The sequence below is a fragment of the Microplitis mediator genome, chromosome 8 (assembly GCF_029852145.1).
Source record: "Microplitis mediator isolate UGA2020A chromosome 8, iyMicMedi2.1, whole genome shotgun sequence".
Lineage (NCBI taxonomy): Eukaryota > Metazoa > Arthropoda > Insecta > Hymenoptera > Braconidae > Microplitis > Microplitis mediator.
The window spans coordinates 10,664,708-10,682,305 of NC_079976.1; the positions used below are offsets into that span (position 1 = coordinate 10,664,708).

General features: G+C 28.6%; 1 protein-coding gene across 13 annotated transcripts in view; it reads right to left on the reverse strand.

Annotated features, from left to right (window-relative positions):
• Positions 1–2,910: 2,910 nt before the first annotated feature.
• Positions 2,911–17,598, reverse strand: part of LOC130673438 (protein unc-13 homolog B-like) — a 167,007-nt gene continuing 152,319 nt past the window's right edge. For 9 of the 13 annotated variants that reach the window (XM_057478453.1, XM_057478454.1, XM_057478452.1 and 6 more), the window contains 8 exons: positions 16,248–16,469; positions 15,732–16,184; positions 15,073–15,204; positions 14,750–14,975; positions 14,461–14,610; positions 11,582–11,674; positions 9,072–9,225; positions 2,911–9,006 (listed from right to left, as the gene is read on the reverse strand). In XM_057478453.1, coding sequence (XP_057334436.1) covers positions 8,706–9,006; positions 9,072–9,225; positions 11,582–11,674; positions 14,461–14,610; positions 14,750–14,975; positions 15,073–15,204; positions 15,732–16,184; positions 16,248–16,469 — 1,731 coding nt within the window. In that variant the 3' untranslated portion in view covers positions 2,911–8,705. The remainder of the gene's footprint in view (positions 9,007–9,071; positions 9,226–11,581; positions 11,675–14,460; positions 14,611–14,749; positions 14,976–15,072; positions 15,205–15,731; positions 16,185–16,247; positions 16,470–17,598) is intronic. The other 4 variants (XM_057478456.1, XM_057478449.1, XM_057478450.1 and 1 more) reach the window with 1 other exon arrangement.

Below are 17,598 nucleotides of genomic sequence, written 5' to 3' on the forward strand. Positions count from 1 at the left end.
AGAAATTAATTTTTCCCGCTCTAATTTGAATATCGATGTGTAAGAAGTTAGAACGCGCTGTTGCCAAATCTTTTTATTAAATCATATGAGTCAAAAATAACCAAGTAATTTCATTACTTTCTTTAATTAAATAAGTAAAAAATATAAATTTATGAATTCGTTATGTTATTATAAATTAAAATAATGAATTTTTATAATTATTAGGAGAATTTAGCAAACGAATAAATTCAAACACTACTTTGACTCACTAGTTTCGGTCGAACCTCCTTAAGTAAAATTTTTGTATCTGAAATTTTAAATCGTGATTCTGTTGGCTGAAATCCTGATATATTAGAACTGTTAACAATAATGATAATAATATTTATTGCCTTTTTATTCTACAACTTACGTTTTTTTACAATTTTCCATTTGTTTTCACTTTTACATCTAAACTTTAACTTATATTTTCTTTTAATACTTTGTACATCTAGTCTTAAGTAACTCTCTTCCCTATTCTACTTGGGTATATATTTATTTATTTTAACGTCAATCGGTTATCGCTAATGAAATATAAAATGATAAAAAGATATATGTAATTATAAAATCTCAAAAGAAAAATAACACTACATAAAGATAATATTGTTGATTATTCGTATTGCAAAAGTAACTTCTTGGTACTGGCTGAGAATGAGGCAATTGTATTGCCGAAAAAGTTGATGTCCGAACAATTTCGATTGACTAGTCTTGCTATTCTGTTAAGTGAACCATGAACTACGTAGTTTTTATTCGATTTGACAGTGTAGAGTAGTCGAGATATCCTGAGACCAGGTCTAGGGCTAACAAACCCAAACATTTCAAGTGTTTCCGGTAAGTCTATTAGACTGTTGATAACTTTGTATACAAACGTCAAATCCGCAACTTCCCTTTTGCTTTGCAAGCTGCTTATTTAATATATGACATATATTTAATAAATTACTTCTACTCTTGAATTTTGACATCGGTCTGCGTCTCGAGCTGACTAGCTTACCTTACTATTTCTTTTCTCTTCTGGCTCCTTATTTCCTAATCTTTGCCCTGGCTAGACTTTTTATACTATTAGTTTATCCCTTATTCCTACTTATTTGCTACACTCGTTTTCTCTTCTCTAGCTAACTTTTCGAACTTTTTTACGAAAAAAAAATTTTGGATTTGGTGTATTTTTATTGACCTCCTTTCTCCCTTTCTCCCCTAGCTCTTTTCCACCCCCGTATTTCCACTCCAAATAATCCGTCTGCTCTCGCGGGGGTGTCATATAGATATAGCCATCTCTTCAAGCCATTTATCTTTCTTTTGCTCTTTCTATTAATCCCTATGTACGGTTTATATTCCTTCGCCTGAAGAGTAAGGTCCGTATACATTTTTGTCCATGGATTTTAGCAACGGTTTCTTACGTATTTTGGGCCGAGGATCACCAAAATCTAGTCCATTTTGTTTAAAAGTGGAGCAAATGATTCTTCTTAACAGTTTGATTGTTTAAATCGATATAATTCTCGAACCGTTGATTTGATGAGGGTTTTTATTTTTAAAAATTCTTCAGAATGAAAAAATGCACAAAAAAATGTTGAAGTTTTTTTTCCTATCTGGAATAATTCACGAGATTTAGCAAAAAAACAAGCCGGGCGCTCGGATCTCTTGTTCTCGCACAACCAGTTGCCTTGTACGCGCGCTCTCTCTCCGCCAAAATGCATCCGATGGTAAATAGACCGAAACATTTCTAAATTTTTTATATTGAAAATCAATTAAAATAAAAAAAAATCGATAATATATCAATACTACAAATCTTTTGAATTTGTTGTGAAGCCAATTTCCTAGGTATCGTCATATTAACTTTTCTTGTTTTTGTTAATTAATTTTATTAACAAATGGATTTTCTCAGTCTGTTTCTGATCGAAAAAATCGAAGAAATGTCAATATTATCAATCGGCTGGATTTTTCGGGAAACCAATTTCTGTAGTGAGGTAAAAGCCCCCATACCCGCCCACTTTCCATTAGAGTGAGATTAAATCACTCAATATAAATAATTAAATAAAATGAAAAACCATATTTTTTTAATACCGTTATTTTTTGTAGTTTTAAGTATTAGAATAAAATTTTAGTTTGAAAAATAATGTTAATAATTAATTTTAATACATTTAGATTCACAAATAATTACTTATCGATAAAAAATTTTTTTTCTAAAAATTATAAAAAACCCATTAAACAGTTAAAGTGAGCGACTAATGGTACTGAGCGGCAAATTAACTTTTCTAACTTCCCACTAAGAAAATTTAAAATTAAAAAAAAAAGGCAAGTTACTGGTTTTGATTCGATTTTCGGAAATCGAGTTTGGAACGAATATCGACGTTTTAAGGTCTTAGGAAGTTCTCTTGACTATTTTCAAGAGGATGTCCAAGTGAAATATTAAAATTTTTCATTGAAAAAAATAGCTATGGTTGACATCAAAGGGGCAATTATGAGGATTACTTCTAGTTTGATGGAACCTGATGTTTTTGAAATAAAAATGTACAAGATTCTTTTACCTTGTTTTTTGTGCTCTATTACCAACCTGTTCAATAGCTCTTTGGCTTCGGATACATTTCGAGCAGTTTGAAAGCGATGTTATATATTGCCTTTATCAGAAGTACGTAGTCCTGTTAATAATTCAGATTACAGACCAATTTCTTTATTATGTACAGTATCTTAATCTTTAGAAAGATTCGTTTATAATCAAATTATAGAATACTTAACTAGCAATGATATTATTGATAAATTTCAGACTGCGTTTAGAGTAGGCCTTAATAGATGTGTCATTACTTATATCTACGTCTAAAAGTACGTACCATTTATAAAAGTATTGATGAATAAAAATTGAATAATAACAGAAAAGGATCAGGAAAAATGAATGACAGTAAATTAGACTTTCAGAGTATATTTTAATCTTTTTACAAATGTCACTGTAATTTGTTCTAGAGCGCGGACAATAGCGAGTCGACCACAGCGTTATTTAAAATTCACCATTATCATATTATTATTATCATCAATATTATTATTATTATTATTCGTTATGATAGCATGTATAATGTGTGCAATCGTATGTGCAATATTGTTTTACCTTTAAATTTAAAATGTGATTCAAAATGTATTAATATATTACACGTGCGTGTGTTGCCGAAAGCCAAATTCGCAATAGTTTTAAACTCGATCAACGCCGTGGCTCCTTATTAATTCATTATTCATTTTTTATTATTAAAACATTATTATTATTAATATTTTCCGGTGAAATGACATGATATATATATATATATATATATATATATATATATATATATATATATATATATATATATATATATATATATATATATATATATATATATATATATATATATATATATATATATATATATATATATATAATTTACAGCAGTTAAATTTTAACCAGCCAGCACTTTCATTAACTAGACAATTTTTATTAATAAATAAGCACTAGCTTCGATTAAAATCTCACCACTCATATATTTATATTTATTTGTTTATTTATTTATATTTATATATTTATATTCGGAATAAAAATTTTATTGTACAATTAACGGGACAAATTTTAATTCCATTGATAACAACCAGGATTATAATTTATATATATATATATGAATATTATACATATATACTTTTCTTTAAATCCAAACTTGGATTTCGAGGCTTTTAGATATTCCCATTAACGAGTTACACTTCTATCGTTAATTAAAAAATGAAAACTGAATAACTTAACTCGTTAATAGAATACCTATTGATATGGAACACAGTGATCAAAAATTAATGATATATTATTATTTATTTATTTAATCATTATTATATATATCATTATTATTTATTTCAAAAATTCCACGATATTCCAAGTTATTAATAAATTTACACTTATCACTTACTCGTCAATTAACGTTAATAATCATTATTTATTATTATAATTATTTCTTTGGTACGTGTGATAACTAGCTCATGTAATTTTAATGAGATGAAAATATTTAATAACACATTTAACATTCAGTCAATTAACCATTTTTTGTTATATTTATGTTTTTATTAATATTTTTTTTTTTTATTTTCAAATTATAACGTAATCGCCATTCAATTCCCTACGGTCCGATGTTTCGATACACGCGGGACTTAATCAATAGATAAATTAATTATAAAATATAATAAAAGTTTTTAATAAATGGATTAATTAATTAATTTATTAAGTGAACGTGAAAGACAAAAGTTAGTTAATAGATTTAAAAAAAATAGTGGTAATCATTCATATCTCGACAATTCCGCATGTTATGAAATGTATGCGATATATACATATATTTGTGTTACGTGTGCGTGTTTCAATTATATACACTTGTCTAAAAAATTGAAGGAGCAAAAAACTTTTTAAATTTTTTAGTGATTTTTGGAAGGCTGTATCTTCGTGAAAAATAGTCGAATCTAAAAATTAAAAAAAGCAAATTGAAACTTGAAATCTCTAGTTTGAAGATCTTCTAGCAAATTTTTTTTTTGAGCCCTAGTTATTGTGTAAACACAAGAAATAGCTCGAGACAAAAATTTTCTAAATTTTTTGGATTTGTTTAATAGGGCTACGGGCCCAGGAAATTTTTTTTCAAGAAAATCAATGCGTAGCTCGGTTAGGAACTTTATTCAGCTACAATTTGCTTTTTCGTTGTCTCTGTACAACAATTTATTGCTGATATATCGGCCTTCAAATGAGGATGGATCCTTTTGTCTTCGATTATCGATATCTCAGCAACTAATGGTTGCACAGTAATTTTAAGGACATCAGTAGAAACTCAAATAAATTCACCGCAAGCCTGATTTTCAATTTTAAAATAGTATATTACATACCTAGGCCAGTAAAAGAAGAAAAATCTCAGATCACATGTAATTGTTGGCCGAGGCTGACGAACATTTGGTCTGAGACTTTTCGTATTTTACTGGCCTAGGTATGTATTATACTATTTCCGGCCAGAGGGCAGAAAAACTTTTTTTTTCCATGCTTGATATCCATTTAAAAAACGTCCAAAAAATGACTTTTAATGGTCTTTTAGTCAATCAACTGTCAAACAACCAAAGGAACAAGCTTTGTTCCTAAATTGTGTAATCATCATCAAAATAAAATAATGATTTTGCACGCCCCGAATGCGAAGCGGAGAGGTTGGGCTTTATAACTGACTTGTCAAGGTCACACGATTTTTTTTCGACTTTTTTTTCATTTTTGGGTTACTTTCTCAGCTAATGTAAGGTAAAGAAAAAAAAAAAATTTCCAAAAATAAAAATTCAGGACTTTTTTTCTTCGTGAAATTTTGAAGAAAATAAGCCCAAATTTTTTTTTATAATGAAATTTTTTTTTTCTCTTTACCTTACATTAGCTGAGAAAGTAACTCAAAACTGTAAGAATAGTCGAAAAAAATCATTTTTTTATTTTGATGATGATTACAAATTTAGAGACAAAGCTTGTTCCTTTAATTGTTTTGTGAAATTTTCATCAATCGGTCCAGGCGAACGATTCAATGGATCGATTTGAAAATTTACAGAGCTTTTGAAGGTACATTAAGCTGTAAAATCAACTGGCAATGTCAACCTCTTCATCAATATTTGTACAGTAGCGGTTGATCGACTAAAAAACCATAAGAAGTCATTTTTCGTATGTGTTTCAAATCGATATTAGGGATGAAATTTCTATTTTTTTTAAATCGAAAATTAGGTTTGCGGCGAATTTATTTGAGTTTCTACTGTTGCCCTCAAAATTACTGTGCAACCATTAGTTGCTGAGATATCGATAATCAAAGACAAAAGGATCCATCCTTATTTGAAGACCGATATCTCAGCTACAAATTGTTGTACAGAGACAACGAAAAAGCAAATTGTAGCTGAATAAAGTTCCTAACCGAGCTATGCATTGATTTTCTTGAAAAAAATTTTCCCGGGCCCGTAGCCCTATTAATCAAATCCAAAAAATTTAGAAAATTTTTGTCTCGATCTATTTCTTGTGTTTACACAATAACTTGGGCTCAAAAAAAATTTGCTAGAAGATCTTCAAACTAGAGATTTCAAGCTTCAATTTGCTTTTTTTAATTTTTAGAGTAGACCATTTTTCACGAAAATACAGCCTTCCAAAAATCACTAAAAAATTTAAAAAGTTTTTTGTTTCTTCAATTTTTTAGATAAGTGTGTACATATACATAGTATTTTAAATATTAGCTTAAAATAATGCCTCCTAAGTAAAAATATTCATGAATGATCACATATCAATGCTCAGGTTTGATCGAATTTCCCTCTGTGGTCATATTATCATGTATAAATACTCAGATTTGACTACGTTATGAAACAGGTATAATCAGATCATATATAATCATATATCCATATATGAACATATATATTACTATGCCTGAATACTGTGATATGATCAAATTTTGAAAAAAGTCCTATTTGATCATACATAAATAGCCATGATTATATATGATCAAATCTGAGTCTTAATACGTGATCAAATATGATCATATTTTCTCATATATAGTTAATATTATGATAACCATTGCTTAGAAATTTGTATACTCATGTATTATTAGACTTGAATATATATGATCATACGTGATTATATATGATCACATGCATATTTCAATATTTTAAAGTTATGTGTGATCATATCGGACATTATGGTGAATTATAACTGATATAATATATGATCATATTTGAAGCTACTATAGCTTAATGTGACCATACATGATATTAGGTGGGGCTATGATGCGTGGTCACATTTATTCATGTCGGATCAGATTTCAGTTTTATGCATCATTATGTATGAATTTATATCTGATCTTATGTGATCATATCTGAGTATTTTTTCTCAGGCGGTTACAACATTCTCTATAAGAAGTTTGAAATTAAATTTTTTTTTTACTAATTATACGATTAAATAAAACTCATTCTTACTCTAATGTCATATTTCAAGCGATAAGTATTGTCAACAATTGTGTTAATTTAAATTTAAATATAATTAAATTTTTAAGTTTAAAACTTGGTCAACAGTCTGTTCAATCCTATTTTTTTTTTTTTTTTATAATTCAAATTCCTGCCGTTTAACGGCTCGGGGACTCGAACTCGGGACTCAGAACCACTCTCACGTTCAAACATAAGATAAAATATAACCAATTTGCAGGAAGTGTTTATTTGTATATTATGTTCCCTTGTGTTATTTTCGCGGCACGGGAAGTATTTAATTAATTAATCAATTAATTATATATTTATTTATATTATTTCTTTCAATATATATTCCATATCTGTTTAAATAGGATTGTGATACGTGTAGTGTTAATATTATTTAAGAGTAATTATCACAGAATATACGAGATATATTTTTTTTTCTTTTTTTTTTTTTTTCATTAAGCTTACAAGAGAAGCGAAGGAAAAATAATTTAAATAACAATATCGGGCTTTGCTAGGCGATTGCCTTAATTATTTAAGTATTTTTAGTTATAACTATTTATTACAGATCTCAGTTAGGACGCCATCTAGCCAACTGTTTGTCAACTAGCCGATTAACGAATCAGCTTTGGGCATTAACAAAATGGCGGCTACATTGAAGTTACGATTACGATAATAATATATATTTTTTTATTAGGCTGCAGAGAAAATAGACACTTTAATTATGAGCGAGACTGCGTTTGTATCGAAACATCGCTCCTATATTATTTATATTAATGTAATAGTTAATTATCAATAATAAATATCTCGATTAATAAATAACTCATTCAGTTGTTATAATTATCAGCATCTGAATAAGCTTGGCGAATATTTAATATTTATTATGTATAATAATAATTATCTAGACGTTAACTACATTGTAGAAACTTATAAGATGATTTATAATATTTATCTCATGTCGAATTTAGTCTTGGATTAAAAACGATGGAAAAAATGAGAGCCAACGATTAAACCTATTTTATTTAAATACATTCGAGTTGTTAAATCTTAAACCTCACACAAATTTTAATTCAATTTTATTGTTTTCAAATTCTGTACTCGGTGTCTTGAAGGAGTATTCTCTGTCTTGAGGTTAAGAAGTTAACAGGGCCTATTATAAATCTATCGGCACGTCATGAATGACGTCAGGACGCGCCTTATTTGGTCGTGCGCAAATGTTTATTTAAAACATTTATTTATTTTTTTTTTTTTAATTGATTAGAAAAAAATTATCCAACAATTCGCAATTATATCTACAGTCGTAATCCTGTTCTCATTTATTATTTATCTTTATATATTTAATTACGATCGAACGTTTATTGTTTTTTTTTTATAACATTAAAGGTTATTATTTATTATTATTATTTTTTTAATTCGGTATACACCGAATTTATTGCGTAGTCTTTTAGGTTTTTTTTTTTTAAATAATAAATCGATGTGATCGCCATCTTAATAAATCCAAACGACGCCATTTTATTGATATTATGATTGTGCGATCGAAATTTATTCAGTTCTGCGAAGACTTTTTATGTCTTCAAGTCTAAATAATCTTTCTGTTGTTATGATTATTAACATTATTATTATTATTGTTGTTGTTACTTTGGTAGCTCGAAGCGTTATAACCTTATCTGGGTTACAGGTTATGGATCTGGAGCTCTTTCAAAGCTCAAGAACTTGGTATTTAGTTAATTATATTTATTAATATTTATTCAAGTGGGATTGGGTAGTGGGTTTTCCTGCCGGATGTCACTTTTCAGTTTAACAAATTCCTTGGCAACCTCGTCGTTGTTTCGCTGCGACAGAATTCGGAGTATCGTCCAACCGGTTTCGTCCATTTGTATTCTTTTACCTAGTGATAGTTTGTAAGGACGTGAAGCCTCTTCGGCGATGTCCTTTAATTGGATTATGGCCACACCGACTAGACGATTGTCGCGGGCGAAAAAGCAGTAGTCTTTTACGCAGACATGGAGCTCTAGGTAATCAAGCAGCTGCTGATCGTTTCCAATCATACTGTAATTTATTTTTAATAATTAGTTGATTAATTAATGTATTTATTGAGTTAAGTTACAACTTACAAGTCGAAAGTCTCCTGGAATTTCGGCGACAGACCACTCTTTGATTTAGTAGCGTGTTTTCGCTTCTTTTCGGCTAAATTAGGTCCTATTAAATTAACTTCAACGAATGGTTTGAATGACGCTTCAGTCCACTTCAAATCGCTTGCGTCGATTACTATTAATAATAATTAATATTAGTGCATACATTATTGATTAACAAGTTAATAATTTGGTAATTATATAAAAGTAGGACTCCGCAGATATTTAATAAGCAATTATTTACTATAGTACATAGCGCTAGATAAATTCCATCAGCATGTAACGGCAAATTGATGATACTTTTTTAATTATTAGATAACAAATTGCATTGCGTATGAAGTCAACATAATTAAACCTCGTAATTGATGCGATTTGTTAATATTTTTATCTAGATTTATTTTTATTTTTATTATATTCTATTTCAAAGTTTTAAATTGTCATCGCACAATGTAACACTGAATGTTAATGGATGAATTTATTGTTAAGTAAACTATCAAGATTTAAGTCATATGTGTAAAGTGTGATAAATGTTATGAAAGATTTAAATTATGTTGGTTCATGTTTATTCTTTGATATCCGCAAACAACTCATAGGTAATTGGTTTGGTCAAATCAAACAACACCTACATAAAAGAATATCACAGCATAAATATGACTGTAAAAACATAAATCTATTGAGACAAGAGCAATTAGCAAACAGGGATCCACCAGTGAGCAATGCAGCTTTATTTTTACATCATCTGAATACTGGACATCAGTTTCTATTTGATAAAGTTACTGTACTGGATAATGAAAAACACTGGGAAAAACGCAACATCAGTGAGATGTGTTTTATTAAGTCTAATGATACTATTAATATGAGATCAGACACGCAAAATTTAAGCTAGCATGAGATAGATCCATATTAAATAATACTACTGTGAATTATAAATGTGATCAGCTGTTAATTGAGACGTTAGTTGTCAACCGTTTTTAATAATTTTGTGACTTATAACTAGGAATTTATAATTGTTTATGTGTATTAAGAATGTTTATTTATGAACTGAGAAAGACATATTGTGTCATTTCATGTCTCAGTTATTTAATTATAGTTCTGACATTTAATGTTTAACCAATTGAGGTAAATGACTAGCAATTTGAATTTGAATTTTATTGTAAAGTTGAATTGGTATGAATTTATTAATCATCTAATTAAGTTTTTACAAATTATTTATAGTATCTTATATATTTCATAAATTATTTTACTTTTGTCTTTCAGTACTTGATAAAGTCCTGCAAAGGGCTAAACGCTGTACAATAATTGTTAATAAGCATTAAATAATAACAACAATATTGAGTCCAATTACCTATGAGTTATTTGCGGTTATGAAAGATGATAAGTTCGTCCCAAGTACGCCAACGGACTCATCAGTATAGCTAATGTTGGCGTACTCAGCCTTAGACTACACGGAAAGAACGAGATAGTACTGGCTATCATCCCGGATGATACTCAGTTACATCTGGGGTGAAAAAAAATTTCAGATAGTATTCAGTATAATCTAGATTGTACTCAGTTCTATCTCAGATTTAATTCAGTTATATCTGATTATACAGCGCTAGATTATATTGGCTGCAATCCTAGATGGTAACCACATACATCTGGATTAGACTCAGTTGTATCTCAGATTTAACTCCGTTACATCCGAGATAGAACTGTGTACAATTTAGATTATACTGGGTATTATCTGAAACTTTTTTCTACTTCAGATGTAACTGAGTATAATCCGGGATGGTAGCCAGAACCATCTTGTTCTTTCTGTGTACCTTGGTATTCCATATCCAAAAGTTCCCATAGAATCCATTCAAATGGGTCAAAAACCGCATAGAATCCAATAGACTTGTATAGACCAATACCATTGGATTTTATGCGGTTTTTAATCCATTTGAATAGATCCTGTGGGAACTTTTGGATAGGGTTAGTACGACCCGAGTCAAAACACTGTAGCGAGCTTTAATGCGCTAGTCCGGCAGTAACTGGAGATGCATAGTAACATATTGCTTGCATCTACTTATATGTTTCGGAGTTTTATATTACTATAATACTATACAGTGATAAAATAACTTAAGTTTATCAATTTAAATTGTTCAGTTTGTTATCAATTTTAGCAAACTTTAGATTGACCTTTCAAATGTCACCGTCTATATTACAGCAATAAATAATTATATTATTTATAAATTTATAATTATTTGTCATGTAAAATTTAAAATACTAAAGTTTATCGACACTATTTTTTAAACCAAGGGTACAAGGTTTAAGTCTTTAGTTTTAATTTTAATTCCTTAAAATAATCCGCCGTAAAATTTAACGGATTAAACGGATTCATTTAATTTACAAATTTACGGTTATTTAAATTTTAAAACTTTGAAAAAATATGGAGCCCTGATCTATATCTTAACCAATATCTTGATTGTAATAAACCAAAAAAAAATAAATAATTAAATTATTTTTAAAACCTTTGACGGTGATTTTCTGTTCTCCAGTACCGGGATGAGTAAATAGATCCACCTGGAGACTCAATACACCCACTGATCCACTGTCTAGTGTGTCTGAAAAAATAATCACACCTCAGTAATCGTCATATGTACATTAATAATCATATAGCCACAAATAATCTATAACCTAAAAGTAATTTATCTTACACACTACTGCTACTTCTAGTTCAGATAACCTACAAGTAATATTTCATTATTATTGTACGTTTCCGTATGAAAAAATACTTTTATCGATTTAAAGTCGTATGATTAATGATTTGCTTTGGCGGCGAAGCTTTTTTTCCATTTCTCTAGCAGTAACAACAGCATTTACAGCTTCAGCGGCGATGATTAACAATCGAGACATTTTTTATTTAATTACTCATGCTTTATTCATATGTTTGAAGTTTCTAATAATAAGTAAATAATCCATTAATTATTCAATCAATTTATTACGTGAATAAAAAAAAAACTAAACGTCTCAATTGATACAATGTAAAATCATAAAAAAAAATTATCAAAAATGCACACCTCAAACTCGTGGTATGGATCTAGTTTTAGTGTATAAATTGCTAACATTATAGATTGATATTTATCTCGACATTATTATATATATTAGGGTGGCCAAAAAAAATCGACTATTCTTTTTTTAAAGTCTTATTTAAAAATTTGTATGTGTAGCATGTTTTAAAAACCCTCTTCAAAAATCAGCTCAATAAAATATTTTTAAGGGGTCGCGTACGAATTTCGAAAATTCCAACAATGATTGAAATTCCAATTTTTATTTTCAAATGTTTTCGTTCTTGTGTCAGAAATATTTTCTATCTATAAAATCATAAATATTTTGAAAATTTCAGTTCAAAATTCAAGTACTTAAACGTCGCTCAAGAATTTATAATGTTTCCGAGTACTGGCTTTGAAACGTTTTCGAGCGATGCTTAAAAATTAATAAACAGGGATTATTAGATATTTTTGACTGAGTTTTTTTCGGAAACAAAATTTTTGAATACAAAATACAGACAGCGCATTGATGCACTACTGTCTAATCTAGCGAAGTGCGTCTTAATTGTTTGATAATATTCGATTGTTTAAGAGAAAAACTCGGCCAATGTTTCCATTTACTGCACAATTGCAACAAAGATAGTACCGTTCGAGGACTTGAGTGTAATAGAGAGAAAAGTGCGCATCCCTCTTAAGGCTTGTCGATTTTTTCTCTATCAATTTGTATGTTGATGAAGAAAAATAGAATCCGATACACAGAAAAAATTAGTTATTTACACACATTTCCTTTTCAAATTCAATTTCTAGATATTTTGTTATTCGAATCTTACCCAATTTTATTGTTTAAGGCGGTCCAGGATTTTTTCAGTTAGGTAAAGTTTTATTTTCGTGTAATGATGATAATTGAATAATATAAAAAAAAATTAATTCAAAGTATTAGTTACATATTATAAACTAATATTCGAAATTCTTGACTGACGTTTAAAAATCTATATTCTGAGCTAAAATTTTCAGCATGGTATTGATTTTACAGGCAGAAATCATCTCTGCCACGAGAAAGAAAAAATTTGAAGAAAAAAAAAAACCGAATTTTAATCGTTTTTGGAATTTTCGAAATTCTTGAGTGATACCTCAAAAACTTTTATCAGGCTGATTTTTGAATTGGCAAGGTGCGCGACGAAAACGACATCTGTCGACCGCATTAAATCATCCTCAAAAAGCACAGAGAGAATACGGAAAGTTTTTATAAATAAATAATTAAAATTTTTAAAGATTGCGAAATATATGTGTGATACCACATTTGAAAGGTGGAAAAATATAGAGTAGATTGTACTGAAAAAAATAAGTATAAAAAATTTTAATAAATACAAAATAAATAATATTTTGAACGACATAAGGTTAGCTTGTAATAATAATAATAACAACAATAATAGTCATAATAACAAATGAGTTAAAATAATTATAATCATAATTTTTTCAAAGTTAAAATTATTAATTTGCATTAAGTAAAGAAATTGAAGTGATTTAAATTATTCGTAATTTTAAATTTTAAAACTCAACAATTAAAAATACTTTGGGTTAAAAATTTGTAATTTAAAAAATTCCCCGTAATAATTTTTAGCCAAATATGAATATCATGGATGGAAATGTATAAAACTTGCAATTACTATTTCTGTCAGTATTTTTGCAATTAACAACACAACAACTACTTGTCCTTATTTTTTAACATTGCTTTCATTTAACTATTCACAAGACAAGTGCGATTTAACGCGTATTTCGTCCACTGCAGGCGCTACAATCGATTCGATTGTCCCCACCCTATACTCCACACCCTGCCAATAAGGTTCTTAAAACGTTAAATCAACAAATTATCATTTGAGACTCGAAAAAAAAAATAGTTGGTTTTTTCGAGCCACTCTGATATATATATATATATATATATATATATATATATATATATATATATATATAACTTTACAGACTATTTATAGATTTCTACATAACTATATAATTATACTATATATGTATATGGTTCAGTAAAACAAATACTGATTATATATAGTTATATGTACTCATTTATGACAGCCTATAAAATTATATATAAAGTAAACCTTTAAAAATTAATGTGTAAAAGTATATACATTGTTATAATATTGAAGTCATAATTACATATAGTAATTTTTACTTGGGCATGTTTATACTGTGAGTTATAAAAGTAGATGTAAGCTGAGTAAGTATTTGAGGTGTGCAGTAATAAAATAATATAGATCTAGTCAGATATAAAAAGGTCTCAATGTTTATTTTTTAATTTTTCTTTTTTTTTTGTTTTTTTTTTTTCAGCAGATTGTTGTCTCTGGTACCTTGTCGAGTTTCATGTCTAAGAGGCGGCGGTTTACTTTGACGAAGGGGCTCTTCTAAGCCTTCCATTCCTTCGTCATCACCATCATCACCCCTATCACTGCTCATGGAACGTTGACGTTGACGTAGGGCTGTTGCATCATTCAGAGGCACTGTTTTTTATACGCGATAATTATTTACGCATTTTACAGAACATTTATGATAAATCCCGACCGCGGGTTTAAGTATTTGTCAACATCTTTATTTTTTTTAAATTTTTATTATTTTTAAATTTAAATAGAGAATACTTACTCTGGTTTTGTTGAGTGGTGACGAATGTTTTGATAAGTGTATCCGTTGTCTGCGTGTATAAACTGAGAGCGTATCTGAGGCTCTGTAGCTCAGCCGATTTTTCCAAAAAGTTTTTCTTCAGGCCGTTACCTCCCGCATGGAAGTACTGCTTTATTGTGTCCAGTGCGACGTCCAAAACGGCGCATTGCTTCGGCGACAAGTTCTTTTCTACTTCTTTTGATATGTCCTGAAAATATAAAAGTTTTTTTTTAGTGGACTTTCCAAGTGTGAACTTTAAAGAAAAGCTATTATAAGTTTTGTATGGAAAGATTCTCGAGAGTTACCATTACTCCACTCAAAGCATTCTTGACGTCTGGTTTTCCAGCCATGTGATTTTTGAATATTCGAGACATATCTTCGATCTTGGCATTTGCCGCAAGATTCTTCGCATTGTCGGTCAAATTCTTGAACATCATCTACAAAATTTTTTTTTTTATTTTAAGAAAATTATTTTGATGTTCAACATTTAAAGTATTACATAACATATCCAAATAATATCACATTCTCATTATGCATTATAGAATTTAGGAAATTTTATATAACAATATCTCAGTAATTGTTTACTTTTATAAAAAATCAGAAGATAAATTTTTTGTAGATAATTTAAAGCCTTACAAAAAAGGTCTTTTTTTTATAACTTTAAAATTTCCGATGGTAAATTTTGAATTTTATTTATTAAAATTCATATTTTTTTTGGGAAATTAAACTTTTTTATATCTATTCGGTCCGAGAACATTTGTTTTACGATAATTTCTTATAAGATTTAGTTAAAAATTAACAAAGTTATAGTTATTTTTATCTAAGTCTCATAATTTTTTTTTGTCATAAATTAAAATGAAAAATTTATTACAAACATGGGTGTTAGCTTTAATAATTATTTTGAATTAATCCAAAAAGTATATCTTTCAAATGTACGTAAATAATGGAATAAATAATAACTTACACTTTTGTCAGTCATAGGCGGCAAGACAACAGTTTTTTCAAGAATCCTCATAACAATTTTCCACAATTCTTTAAGTAATCGTTTGAGTACAGTTTTCTCACAAGATTGAGCGTAAAGTGTTAAACTACCGTCCAGTAGATCCATTAGCGGTGTTAGAACATCATCAGCCTCGACAGCAACCGCATTGCGCTGTGCCGGCTGCGTCAAATTAACTTGCCCGCCTCCTTTTATCGCCAATAGAAGATCCCCGAGTTCTCGGACGGAAACAGTTATTCTCGGTTCTAAACTCTTGGCGAATAACATCGCGAGCTCATCAAGAGCACCATTTAATTGTTGCTGTAACTCATTAAGAATATTTTTCGCGTCATTTTCTAACTTGTCACCGCCCATTGATTCAAACATTTTCTCTAATTGTACTCGCAGTTGTTGAATGTTGTTCATTAATATACAGGCCTTTAAATGAATAAATTTTAATGTAATTAATTTTTAATTAATTGAATATTATTAATTGCTTACAATTCTTTCGTCTTTAAGGTGACCTGGGAATTCTCTCTTGACAATATCCGAATATGACATCAGTACTTTAACAATAGTCTTAGCGAATCTCTTCATATATCTCTTCCATATTTCAGGATCAGGACACTCAAGTTTTGATACGACGTCGAAGCATTGGGTCAATTGTGTAAATACGTCGACTACTGATACACTGAAAAGGGCGTGCTCGCTGCTCTTTTGGAACTATAATTATTAAATTTTATTTTATTTATTTAATTACTAATTAATGTGATATTCCATTTTAATTACGATGGCGTTAATTATTTTTTTTTAGGTTACGACTTGAGTTTGCTGAGAAAAAAAATTTGTGCATTTAAAATTATTTGCTTCAAGTTAGTATTTTCATAAATTATAAATCTAAATGGATACTTAAGTTAATTAATTAATTAAGTTTATTTGGATAACTGTGGTAGTAATCCACTTGCAAGAAGTTATTGTATAGTTAACTTAAAAATTTATCAGTTTCATAAATAATTACGTTGATATAAGTCTTCATTTTATTATTTTAGAAATTGGTTAATAATAAAATTCGTATTTTCAATAATAACCTGACGCAATTGGTTTAAATTTCCGGTATGGAATTTTTAAAAATTAATTTTTTAAATTTAAGTTTACAAAAAAAGTTCATAGATTTTAATACAATTGTAGACATTTAAATATTTATAAAATGTGATAGTAATTTTATGGTAATAATGAAATAAAATGTAAGAACAAAATTAACTTAAAAAAACAATCGAAATTTGCGCGAAGAAAATAAACCTTTGGATTAATTAAATTTATTAATTACTGTAATAGTATTTGTTAAAATTGCAAATAATAAGGGAAATTTTTGTAAAATAGAGAGATCTAGTAGATTTTTATGAGTACACGGGGGTGTGGTGCACCCCTACAGAGAATTTATCTACATTATAAAACCTCACAAAGTTTTTCCCTACACGAATCAACTTTACAGATAAATTTTTACATCGCAACAACTCAACAGAATATTATTATTACATCGTTCTATCTCTACATAAAAATATCTCTCATATTGAAAATCTCTACAGCGATCATTTTTACATAGCGCTAAGTTCAAACAGTAGAATTTTTGTTTTGAAATTTTATTTATAAAGTAGGTTAATTATATAAAAGAATGAATGAATGAAAGTAAAATTAAATTATTTAAATATTACCAAAGTGATGATTCGCCCCAACGCAAATTTAGAAAGAACAAGCGATTGCTGCTTTTAAACTGGTGGTCTTGTGTTAACTTTCTGTATCAATTATTATTTAATTAATATTTTTTTTGTCTTTATATTCTTATTTTTAATAA